General features: G+C 57.7%; 1 protein-coding gene across 4 annotated transcripts in view; it reads left to right on the top strand.

Annotated features, from left to right (window-relative positions):
* Positions 1-12,377, top strand: part of SHANK3 (SH3 and multiple ankyrin repeat domains 3) — a 51,835-nt gene that overhangs the window by 21,218 nt on the left and 18,240 nt on the right. For 3 of the 4 annotated variants that reach the window (XM_043441586.1, XM_043441589.1, XM_043441588.1), the window contains exons 14-21: positions 1,621-1,696; positions 1,939-2,021; positions 2,442-2,566; positions 2,667-2,799; positions 3,682-3,762; positions 7,599-7,622; positions 11,139-11,269; positions 11,906-11,990. In XM_043441586.1, the coding sequence (XP_043297521.1) occupies positions 1,621-1,696; positions 1,939-2,021; positions 2,442-2,566; positions 2,667-2,799; positions 3,682-3,762; positions 7,599-7,622; positions 11,139-11,269; positions 11,906-11,990 (738 nt within the window). The remainder of the gene's footprint in view (positions 1-1,620; positions 1,697-1,938; positions 2,022-2,441; positions 2,567-2,666; positions 2,800-3,681; positions 3,763-7,598; positions 7,623-11,138; positions 11,270-11,905; positions 11,991-12,377) is intronic. The other variant, XM_043441587.1, reaches the window with a different exon arrangement.

Raw genomic sequence — 12,377 nt, 5'->3', positions numbered from 1 at the left:
AGCAACCCCCCAGCAAGCCCCCACCCCGCTCTCTCTCCCTCCATCCACTTATATATGCATTTACCGTTTGACCCATCCTTCTGTCTGTCCCTTGTTCCGTCCAGCCGTCCACCAGCCAGCCAGTCAGTTGTCTACCGCTTTGCCCTCCCAGTTAGCACTCAGAACACCTGTCATGCACCAGGTGCCACGCTTGGTGCTAGGACCACAGAGAGAAACGTGGCATAGTTCTTGCCTGCAGGGAGCTCACAGTCAGTGGAGGAGACTGGCTGTCAGAACCACAGGTTCCCTCTCGGCTCTCCTTCCCCACTGCTGTCTCTTACTCCTCTGCCCCAGCCGCCCAGGCTGCTCACTGTTCCCTGAAAGCCCCGAGCTGGCACCTGCCATGTGACTCTGCCCCGAACACCCCCACCCCTAGGAGGCCCTTTGCCCACGTAAGGAGATACTCCCTTATGCCCTCTTTGCTTTGTTCAACTCTCCCTTCACGGTGAGGCCTTCACGTGACCACCTAGAGCTGCCGTGTCCCCATCTGCTTGCTTTTTCTCACTGCTCGCCAGCGTTCGACATGTTCTGTGTGTGCCTCCTCTATCTCTTCAGCTGTACAGTTTAGACTGTAAACTGCGCAGGGTAGAGGCTTCTTTCTGTTCTCTGCTGTATTCGCAGAGCCTGGCACATAGTAGGAGCTCAGTACATAGTTCTTTAATGAATAAGTTACTCTTGAGAAATGCTAAGCTGGTAGAGAGGGAAGGAGGAGCTGAGGGATGAAATCTGAGGTGGTGGTGGAGCTGGAGAGCTGGAGCAGAGGTCCTGGGAAGCTGGAGGAAGGAGTGGGTGCAAGGGTGCTGGAGAGTCCAGTGCACAGGCCGTGGGAGAAGTCAGTCTGGAGCAGAGAGGTTGTGACTAGAGGTGTGGACTGGGACCTGCTGGCTTGCAGGACGTCAGCAAGGCCGAGGTGGGGTAGCAGGTAGCTGGCCAGCTCTGCAGGGAGAGCATGATGGGGTAAAGCTCTGTGGGAGGCAGTGAGAGCAGGCAGGGGGACCTGCCCCCCAAACCTGGACCCCTCCCTGCCCACTCAGAGAAATGATCTGGAGCAAAAGCCCCGTGAGAGTGAGCACCCCTGTGGTGAGGGACACACTAAGACACAAGGCTGCCTGCGTGCCAGAGCGTAAGAGCAGGCAGTGTGACACCTGCACACACAGACTGCACACGCACAGTCACGCGTCTGAGTCACATAGACACAGGCCAGTTTGAACGCAGCGCTTGGACACGGCTCCAGGCCACACACGTGCGCGTGCTCACCTTCTCTGCCCTGAGCTTCGGGGCTTGCTGGCTCTCTCTGTAGTTGCCCTGGCCTTGTCTGGCCTGCTCTGTGCAGCCAGGAGAAGGGTGAGCCACAGCCCCTGCCCCTTCTGGACCCTGGGCCCTTTCCTGCATGGTCCCCTCAGCCTTCTTACCTTAGGACCGCTGGGCCCGGTACCCCAGGATTTGGACCCCTATTTCCGTGTGGGCACAGCCAGGCCAGGGGCATGTGTGTGGGCAGAGGCTGGTGGCCCGCACAGGTGAGGGGGGGTTCAGGCCAGTTGGAGGATGAGACCCTCCGTCAATTCCTCAACCTCCCCTCAGAAACCCGGGAGGACCGGACAAAGCGACTTTTCCGCCACTACACGGTGGGCTCCTACGACAGCCTCTCTGCACACAGGTACAGAAGGGGCGGGTGGGCAGGCGGGCGATGGAGTCAGATGGGGGGGGGAGGCCCCGGGGGGGAGCAGTCAGCGGGGAGGGGTGGTGCCCAACCCACGCGTCTGCTGCCTCCCCCGTCAGTGCAGGGACGACTCCCAGAGCAGGCGCTGCCCACGGACCCTGTCTGGGGCACGTGTGGGGTCAGCCTGATCCGAGTGCTTTCGGCAGGGTTCTTCTCACCTCTCCACTTTCCTTCATCAGCGACTATGTCATTGACGACAAGGTGGCTGTCCTGCAGAAACGGGACCACGAAGGCTTTGGTTTTGTGCTCCGGGGGGCCAAAGGTAATGACGAGGGGGGTGTCCCACTGGCGAGGGTGTCCTTGGAGCGGGGCCTCTGCCCCTCTGCTTGCCTCCTGCCTGGCCCCTGCCCCCCTTCCACTGCCTGCTCCCTTCCTGTCTCCCTGCCGTGACTCTCTATTCTGGGTTTGGGATGTTGGTAGGAGGCAGCAGTTCTGTTCCCTTCCTGATTTTCGGGGCCTCTGTTGAGTGTGTCTAATGGAGTAGGGGCCTTTCTGGTGGGGTGTGGGGTGGGCCTCTCAGAGAGGTGCGTCCGGGATTGCTGGGCCGGCTCTTCTTGCCCTGGGCAGCCCTGTCTGCGGCCCTCCGGCCCAGGCCGTCCACGGGAGGTTGCTGTGTTGCCGCCGCCTCCCCTTGGACCGCCCTGGCGGCGCCAGCGTTGACCGCCCCCGCCCCGTCCCACAGCAGAGACTCCCATCGAGGAGTTCACGCCCACGCCGGCCTTCCCAGCGCTCCAATACCTCGAGTCGGTGGATGTGGAGGGCGTGGCCTGGAGGGCAGGGCTGCGCACGGGAGACTTCCTCATCGAGGTGAGGCTGGGCCTTCCCCGAGCGCCCCGTGGGTACTGGCCTCCAAGCCCAAGAGGCCCCACTGGACTCCCCCTCCCTGCCCTGGCCCTGACCGTTCCAGGTGAATGGGGTGAACGTGGTGAAAGTCGGACACAAGCAGGTGGTGGCTCTGATCCGCCAGGGCGGGAACCGCCTCGTCATGAAGGTGGTGTCAGTGACAAGGAAGCCGGAAGAGGACGGGGCTCGACGCAGAGGTGAGTGCTGGGGTTCCGCTTCTGCCCCCTGACCTTAGACCTTTGATCCCAGGCCTACGCTCCTCTCCTCAGCCAAGGCTGCTGACCTCAGGGGCCTGAACCTAGGCGAACACCCACGTGCGTGGCCTGGGCGCACATCCCTGATGTCAGACGGCCAGCCCTGTCCCAGCTTCTGACCCCTGACCCCAGGTTGCCCTCCTGAGATCCCTGCCCCGTCCTTCCCGGTGCCCCCCAGCCCGTGGCATGGAAGAGCCCTCCTTCCTAACGCTGCCAGCAGCTGCCTGGAGGCCGGGGTTGCCATGGCAACTGTGAGGTTGACGCTGCCGCCGCCGCTTATTGTCGGAGGGAAGGGGGAGGCGGCACCTGCGGGAACAGGAAAAGCGTCTTCTCCCCGCGCCGGCGCCGCCCGGGCTGTGCCGCCCGCCGCCCCTGCCCAGGCCCTGGCCTGGCTGCCCACACCCCGGCCCCCTGAGGGGCAGTGGCCTCCGGGGCCTGGGGGAGCCCTGGAGCGGCAGAAGCCCGGCTCGCGGGAGACCCCTCCCAACCCCCACCCCATGGCTCTGGGGTCCCCTGCTCAGCCCTTGAAACTGCAGCCTGGGTCCCGGGCCGGGGCTGGCCGGCCTGTGAGCTCCCTGGGGCCCTGACTGCCTCCTGAGGCCCCAGTGGCCCTGGCCCAGCCTGACCTTCAGCCCTGCCGAGCTCCCAGCACCATGAAGAAGTTTGCATCCAGCCGCAGCCTCAACAAGATCCTGGCTCAGTGTGACTCGTCCTCCCGGGAGTACGAGGAGATCCAGGCGGTGGAGCGCAGGTGGCACCTGCACCTGGCCACGCCACGCTGCCTGCTGCTAGACAGGAGGTCCAAGGCCTCCCTCTTCTTTGCAGCCCCGCCGCCCCCTAAGAGAGCCCCCAGCACAACGCTGACCCTGCGCTCCAAGTCCATGACAGCAGAGCTTGAGGAGCTTGGTGAGCGGCGGGGCAGGTGGAAGGCAGATAGCCCAGGGTGGGGGGCCGGGGGGGAGCAGGCCAAACTCAGGCAGAGACAGAGGGGAGGACGGATGGACAGACGGATGTATGAATAGGTCAGAGGTAAATGTGTGGGTGCTGGAGTGCTTGGGGAATTGGGCTGAAGAGGGAGGTGGTGTGTGGCTGGACTGGGGGCCGAGGGGCAGGGTGACAGGCCTGGAGACGGACAGTGGGGTGCCCAGGTCTGGGGGCAGGGGGGCAGGGCCTGGCCGCCACTGTGTTTGCCTGCATGTGCATGTGCCGCCCCTGGTCTCCCACGCCTCCAGTGTGACTTTGCTCCTTCATTTCATCCAAGTGAGAAGGGGGCCCTGAGCTTTGCTCCAGGAGCTAAATGTGTGGTCTGTCTGTGCCTCCCTAACCCTCTTAGCACCTACTTATGCATTTGCTAAGCAGGGTAATTACAGTGAGCTGCTGACCTCACAGGGCCGCGTGAACATTGCTGGTACAATGATGGAACAGGCCCTCATGAGTGGCCGGAGGCAAAGAAGAGTGTGTTGGGGCTTTGATGGGCGTGTGGGGGCCACAGTCCCAGGATGACCATCAGTAGCCTCATCATTGGCATGTTCAGATAATACATGACCATGTCCTGACATATGGACAGTTAATAATGGTCATGCCCTGACTTATATGGCCATGAATATCTTCATCATCGCATGGTCCAATATACATGACTGCTAACATGCTCTATCCTTCTGTAATCTGGACTCAATCCTAGTCTGGTTCCAGCCATAGCAGGACCCTCACTCTGGTCCTAAGATGAGCTGAGACCCAGTGCTGGGCACAGGAAGGGGCTTGATCATGGTTCTAAACTGAGCCCCAGCCCTGGTTTCAGGCTTGGTTCTGCCCCAGCCATAGAAAGAGCCCTTACCTGTCCCCGAAAATTATTTCTAACTTTCCTCATGGACTGATCCCTGACCCTAGTCCTTTGCTGAGCCACCCTCTGCCAAGCAGGTACTCTTGACTGCAGTTTAGTTCAGTGTGGAGGACGGCCACCAAGATAGATTGAGCTGATGTGGTCAGGACCTTCTTCTCCCTAAATATTCTGAATAAAGCAAAACTTTAAAAATACATAGCCAACTCAAAATGAAGGGGAGAGGAATTTTCCCAGTTCTCAAAAATGAAGAGAGAAATCAGAGCTAAGAGTGTGAGAGGAAGCTGATGCTTCCATAATCCATGAGGTCTTGGGACAGATACAGATCCCGAGGGCAAGGGATGCCCCTACAAAACCCAAGAGATGTGGAAAAGCTAAAACCAAGCCCCAAACTGGAATTAGCATCAGAAAAACTAGGAATCATAGAATAATGTGAAAGAGACAATTCAAGTTGTTTAAACACCAAATTCAACGGAACTCATAAGGCAAGAATAGGACAGTGAGAAAAATAAGCAGATTTTAAGAGGATTCCTAAAGAACTTCTACTGAAACAAAGTTTAGCCACTGAGATTTTAAAAATCCATGCTTGGGGAACAAGTATACTGACCTACCCGAAGGAAGAAACTAAATTAAATTTAAACTGAATTAAATGATAAATCTGAGATTACCCAAAATTCAGCACAGAAAAATAAGGAGATGAAAATTATCAAAAAGCAGAAAAGAGATATGGAGGACAAACCAGACAGCCTAAATGAAGTCCCAGAGGGAAAGGGTAAAAACATTGAGGAAGAGGCAATATTTGAAGAGTAAATGACTAAGAATTTTCTAAAATCGAACAAGGATATGAGACTCCAGTTTGCAGGAGTCTAAGTCTGAAGCAGTGAAGTGACAAGTTCTGGTAGTAAAAGTTCACAGCACCATAGATGAAAGGGAAAATCTTAACTGCCAGAGAATGATGACTTAGAAAGGAACAGGGGTCAGGCTGACAGCAGAGTCATCGTCAGCAACAGCAGATTCTGGAAGACAGTGGAACAGTAACTTCAAAGTCTTGAGTCAAAATGCTTTTCCACCTGGAATTCTGTGTCCAGTAAACTCACTCAAGAGTAAGGGAGAGAAGTGGGCAGACTCTGGGCCCCAGGGTCACAGGGTCTGAGACTAGTCATGGGGAGCTGATCCATCACACTGTTTGAGGCTCCAAACCGATCAATAAACCAATGCCAGTCAGCAGTGGATCTGGGTAGACCCCACACTAGGCTTTGGTGGGTGGTTCCCAGAAGTCTCCTGCCAGAGGCCCTGGTCAGCTGCATGTTCAGAAGGGACCCTCCCCGCTTTGCACAAAGAGGTGCTTAGACAGCCTGAGGTCTATCATCCAGGGACTCAGGGACTCTGCCCTGCTGAAACAGAAGAACTGTCTTTTGCTTTCTGGGCTGCTGCTGTCTGCAGAGACCAGTGCGTGGAAGAAGAGCCTCCTTCCTTTCTGGTCTGGGTGTTTCCTCTGCTGCCTTCTGACAGGGTGGCTCCGTAGACCCGTCTTCCAGAGGGAAGGGGCTCACTCTTGTGGCCTGAGGTCAGCATCCTTCCACCAGCTTTTCCTGAACAGAGTCTGGGGAAGGGGAAGGGACAGCTTCGCACAGAGCCTCCATGCACACTGCTGAGTGAGGGGTCGCAGTTTTAACTGAACTGGACCCAGGCCCTTCCTGTGGTTCTATTCCGAGAAGGGCCTGGGTGGACAGGAGCACAGGAAGACCAGTCCTGCCCCAGAAGACAGGTGTTCTGGGGAGCCAGCCCACTTGCTGACCTTCTCTAGACAGATATGGTTTGAGGAAGCCAGGCTGGCATCAGGGTCTTCTCAGGTACCTAAGCAATCATCCCATGATTCACTGTGCTTTTAAAAGGTAGAAATAAGGCCCATGGGTTCCTTGCCAGCATAAACACATTACTTTTATGTCACAACATCAAGGGCGGATAGGGCCCTTAGGTGTCCTGCAAACTATTGAGAAGATGACTGAACACATGGAAAGAAATGAAAATATGAGGCCGCAGAAGAAGCAGGTGGCAAGGATGGGGCCCAGGCCAGGTGGTGCCTTGCTGTTCAGAGGGTCCTCAGGAGGAAGAGGAAGGGAGGTGTGTCCTGGGGGTGCTGTCCCAGCAGAGGGGGCTGAGGAGGCTGGCGGAAGTTGGGTTAAGAGGAAGGGGTAGGGCAAGGACTCTCCCTGTGAGAAGAAGGGAGGAGGAGGAGGAGGGCAGGGCCTCTCAGTCACCACGTGGTCAGTGCCTAGCTCCGGCCCAGGACATCCTGGGGCAGCAGAGGTCAGTGGGGGCCCAGGCCAGAGGGGCCCCGAGGGGCCGGAGCACCTCCAGTTCATCCTGTTTCTCATGAGAAACCTGGGACTTCTGGGTTCCTTTTTCTTTTGGGATGAGAATGTCAGGGCAGGTGCCGTGCCAGGGTATGCTCCCTGACTGGCCATGGTCCAGCAAACACACTGACCTGCCCGTTTTGGAAACATACTTCAGGAATGCTCATGGGCGACCATTGCACCATTGCTGGTGTCTGAAGTGGGTTTTTATGAGGTTTTGCCTTTTTTCTGAACCAGTGTTTGATTCAACCAAGTATGATTTAGTCGTGCATTCACGTGTGCATGTCTGCATGTGTGTGTGGATGTACACAAGCATGTGTTTGTGAGCACGTGTGTGTGTGCATGCACATAGCATTGTCCCTGCTTGTGTTCCCACCTTGAATTTCCTGTACCAGCCTGGCATTTGGGTAGATGTGCCACTCACAGTCTGACGGGGATATGGGCTGGGAGGGAGGGGATGGGGAAGGGGGTGCGATGGGGGGTGGAGCCCAGGTGCTGAGGGACAGAGTTTGCCTCTCACCCCATTTACTCTGTTTCTTGATTCCAAGCCTCCATTCGGAGAAGGAAAGGGGGTGAGTCATCTGCTGTGCCCCCAGGCCCAGCTTTGCCTGACCCCTGGCGAGGGAAGGTGTGTCAAGTCAGGGGGTCTGGAAGCCTGCGCTGTACCCTCCTGTCGGCCTTCTCCCTGGGGAGCTGCTAGGGGCACAGTAGAAGGACCTGGGAAGGGTCAGACGGCTGGGCTGGGCTGGTGAGCGTAGCCACAGGCCTTGGGGGCTCAGGCGGGCTGGGCGGCGGTGTGAGGGCTTGGGAGTCTGAGACAGAAGAGCCCCCAGGGGAAGCCACGGCCTGTGCCAGGCCTGGAGTGGAGGAGGGGCTTCAGGGGGCCCAGCCGAGAAGCTCCCTGGGGCGACAGAGTGGCTGGGCCGGTGGGGGCAGGGTGCGGGGCGCTCAGCCCCAGCTTGGGTGGTTTTCTCGGGCTCCTGTGCCTGTTTCTGCCCTGATCTGTTGTGGGGTTCAGGCGAGTGCTGACCTCCTTTCAGGGCAGGGATCTGGGCCCCACAGCTGGGTGGCCTTCAGCACCCTGTTCCTCCCATCAGGGTGCCCCCCCCGCCCCCCCCATCCTTTGAGCCTCCTTCCTGCACGTCCGTGTACCCAGCCTGGCTGGGCCTGGGCACTGAGTTCCCGCGTCTGCCGGCTCCACCTGTTAGGTGGACGTGAACCTCCGTCTGCGGCGCAGTCATCCGTGCTAGACGGAGCCTGCGAGGGCTTGGTCGTGTGTGCCCCCGCCTCCCCCATTCCTGGGTCTGCTGGGCGTTCCCTGTGCTTGGGGCGCACTCACCTGTCTCAGCCCAGGTTCTCCGTGTGACCAGTGATCTTGCCTTCTTGACTTTTCCTGCTGTCTTTGCCCCAGTCCCAGGTGAAGTGCTTTCCCCAGGGTATTTTCAGGTAGAAAACAGATGACCTGGTCTCATCTGGGGACATTTTTCTTCACACCTTTGAGGCAGACACATACGCTATTTTAGGAATGTTTTGGTTCTGCCCTCAGCTCATTAGCGGGGCTCCCAGGGTGCTCTGGTGTGGCCTGTGTGCTGCTTTCAGCTGTAGGGGACGTGGTGGCGATTGTCAGCTCCGAGGGCCCCTCATCCCATCTCGGGTCCTGGTTCAGAGAGATGCATCCCCAGCTGTGTCCCTGCTGTGTCCGGTCCCCACACCCAGTGTGCCTGTGGGCGGTGGGTGTGAGCAGTTCCAGGGCCGCGGGCCTGTTTCCTAATGGCCTTCATTTCTTTTTTCTTTAAGAATCTAAAGTAATTTATTTAAGAATATATTTTTTTCTCATTTTGTTGGGGATTGTGGTCAACCTCACCAGCTTGTAGTTTGCAGAATTCTTGGTTCTTTTCCTTTTGAAAATAAGTCTTGTCTGGCCTCGGGCCCCCTTGCTGGTGGCCGGCAGTGGTTTTGCTTTGCTAACTTGCTTTGTGTCTCTGGAACTGAGTTATTCTGGACCTAGAGATGCAGCCTGTAAATACCCAGCTCAGGGATGTGCCCTATGTGTCACATGGAAATATTTTCTCTCTGCTCATGTCGTTATGTCTGCGGTTTTTGGATAATCTGGTTGTGATGTCTGATCTCTTATTGGATCTATGATTTGGGGCACCTCCTATCCCCAGAGCTTCAGATTCTTCCTGGTGAAGTGGAGACAGTAGCTGTGTCTTCTGCCTGTGGTTGTTGCGGAATGTAGTCTCTTCTCACCCTGGAAGTCACCAAGTGAAAAGTGAAAGTAAAAGTCGTTCAGTCGTGTCCAACTCTTTGCGACCCATGTCCATGGGATTCTCCAGGCCAGAATATTGGAGTGGGTAGCTGTTTTCCTTCTCCAAGGGATCTTCCCAACCCAGGGATACGAACCCAGGTCTCCCACATTGCAGCTGGATTCTTTACCAGCTGAGCCTCAAGGGACTTAGCAAATAGTGGTGATGGGGATTCAGCTTCCAAAGGGAAATCACTCAATTCATTGCAGAAGCAAAAGGAAGGCCCCTCTGACCCCCACTGCCCCTGGGGATGCTGAGAGCTGTGCACAGGCCGAGTGGGCTGGTCTGCAGATAAAAGTGTGTTTTGCTGGTGACTCCAGCATTTGTTGAACTTCCATGTTATTTGGGGCCTAGGCTGGATGCATGCAGGCACGGATGGCTATTTGCTCTCTTCTCCCCACGGGCTGTTTGGGGAGGTGAGGTACAGAGACAAGAAGGATTGTAGAGAGTATATCCTTAGTGCTTGCCTTGAGCTAGGCACAGCTGCAGTACTTCGGCCGTATGTGCTAATTCTCACAGCAGACGCTGAAGCGGGTACCTTTTTATGCCTGTTTTATCAGATCAGGAAATCAAGTGACAAAGAGACTAGGTCAGGACAGTCAGTATACAGGATGGAACTGGACATCTCAGAGGAGTTTATTTCCGCCCCTATGGCAATTGCTGAGCAGTGCTGGGAGGAGGTGTGGTTGACTACCGCGCTCCCGCTAGAGCACTTGGGGCATCAGCGGACTAGTCATAACCAGATGTGTGCTCCTGTATGGGGGCTGGGGCTCGGAGGTTTGGAGGCCGAGTGATAGGTGTGCCTCAGCGGGGCTACGGACAGGCAGGCCAGGTGGCAGCGGGGTAGACAGTGGCGCTGCCTTCCCTTCTGCTGTGTCCCGCGTCCTGGCCCTATGTGGACCCTCCGCCATCATTCAGACACACTTGTTTAACAGAGTTTCCAAGTCATGTTGTTAATCAAAACTACCGCTTTCAAAAACATTAAATAGCTTTAAGAAAAACGAGCAAGCAACGCTTTTCTTTCATGACAGATTTGAAAAGAATGCCTCCCGAGGGCACCTGCTTTAGGCCTCAGCCCCAGGCTGGTCCTTCTCCCTCCTAGCTTCTGGGGCAGCTTTTTGAGGGGCTGCTGGAAGTCCCTCAGCATTGCCTTTCCCAATAGCCTCTTCTTAGCACCTCCCACCCTAGATGGAGCTGCTTTTTGAGTTGTAGGTTCTGGGGCCTCCTCCTCTGCATAGAGCTATGCTTTAGGTCTCTAGCCTGGGGCAGTGAACCACCCCTTACCCCCACCCTGGTTTTGGTTTGTGCACATTCCTTTTGGATGCCGGCTGTGCACTAGGGTCTGATCTGGAGCTGCTGCTTCTCTCGGTGCAGTGAGGGTACAGACTGGAATAACGCAAGGGCAACAGGAAACTGGGAAACTCAGGAAGTCTCTGGCTCTGAACAGTACTGCCCCTGCTGTGGTTCTCCCCGTCATGGTCAGCCAGGCTTTCCTGGAGTGGCATTCATGGGGTCACCTGCAGCGTCCCTGAGGGGAGAGGCCAGGCTGGAGTGGGGGCTGGTTCTGGCGTGTGCGGGGCTTAGGTGGGACACAAGTCCCAGGCCTGTCGTGGGTCAGGAATGCATGCCTTGGGGAGTGAGGGCCAGGCCAGGCCGGGCCAGGTGGCCTCTGTCAGCAGCCCCGGGAGGTCCAGCTTTGGGGGAGGCTGTGTCTGGGGCTGCAGAGGGCTGTGGCAGGTTCAGGGGCCCCGCGGCTGAGGTGGCACCTCTTTGGCTGTGCAGAGAAGCTGGACGAGATCCTGGCGGCCGCCGCGGAACCGGCACTGAGGCCGGACATCGCGGATGCGGACTCGAGAGCGGCCACCGTCAAACAGCGGCCCACTAGTCGGAGGATCACCCCTGCTGAGATCAGTGTAAGCCCGCCTGGCAGCGGGGGCAGGGGCGTGGGTGGGGCACAGGGGCTGTGTCCCCTCCCCGCTGCTTGTGCATTTGGAGGGTGAGGGTCCCTCATTTGGACTCCACTCTTCAGGGGTGGGAGTGAAGGACCCCAAAGCCTCTTCCAAAGACACTGGGGGCCAGCTGAGCCCCCAGAACAGCCACAGTTCAACGCGTGCTGAGTCCTCACCCTTCTGGCTGTGGTGCTTGATGCCTCCTGCCTTAGGCATGCTCTGTGCCCCCTAGAGCAAGGACCCCAGCCAAGCTGAGGTCACAGCATGGTATGTCTCTGTCCCCCACCGCCCACTTCTGGGCTGTTTCCACCCGCACCCCCCTGCCCCAGCCTCACCGAGGCCCCCTGCCTGCTCTGGCCCCGTCTGCAAGAACCCTGCCCAGGGCTGCCTGGGTCCCACAGCTCTGCCCCTGCTCCTCGGAGGCAGGACCTGGCTCTGGCTTCTGTGTCAGCCACCAAGGGCACCAGGGCTGCTGGAATTAGCACATGGGGGGGGGTCTGATCTCAGGCTTAGGAGGAGGATGGGTGGGGCTGGATGGGGAACTAGGGACCCCAGTGCTCTAGAACCTCCATATACCCCTGCCCCCTCCAACTCTCACAGTCACTGTTTGAGCGCCAGGGCCTCCCAGGCCCGGAGAAGCTGCCAGGCTCCCTGCGGAAGGGGATTCCACGGACCAAGTCTGTAGGTACGGCTGGGCTGGGGGCTGCATGGGGCTGGAGGACTGGGTGGGGGCTGGAGTGGGTGCTGGGCCGGAGGCCCCTGTCTCTCCCCACCCTTCAGCTGAGGTTGACCGTTTCTCTCCAAGTCCTGCCTCTCCCTGGCAGCAGCCCAGGAATCTCATTTGTTTGTGGACATATATGGGGGTGAGGGGGTGTTAGTCCTTCACCCAACCAAGAGACACTTTGCTGAAAGATGCCCCTGAGGCTTCTTCCTGTGCCTCCCCGCCAGCGGGCACCCCCGTCCGGCCCTCCCACAGACGCCAGCGTCCCTGTCCCGGGCTGTCCTGTATCCTGCCTGGCTGTGCCCCCTGCAGCCCGAGCACATGTCACATTTCTGATGCTAAAGCTACTCT

This window comes from Cervus canadensis, chromosome 21 (genome assembly GCF_019320065.1).
Source record: "Cervus canadensis isolate Bull #8, Minnesota chromosome 21, ASM1932006v1, whole genome shotgun sequence".
In the NCBI taxonomy this organism is placed as follows: domain Eukaryota; kingdom Metazoa; phylum Chordata; class Mammalia; order Artiodactyla; family Cervidae; genus Cervus; species Cervus canadensis.
Note: the sequence above shows the minus strand (reverse complement) of the source record. Positions and strands in the feature narration are given on the sequence as shown.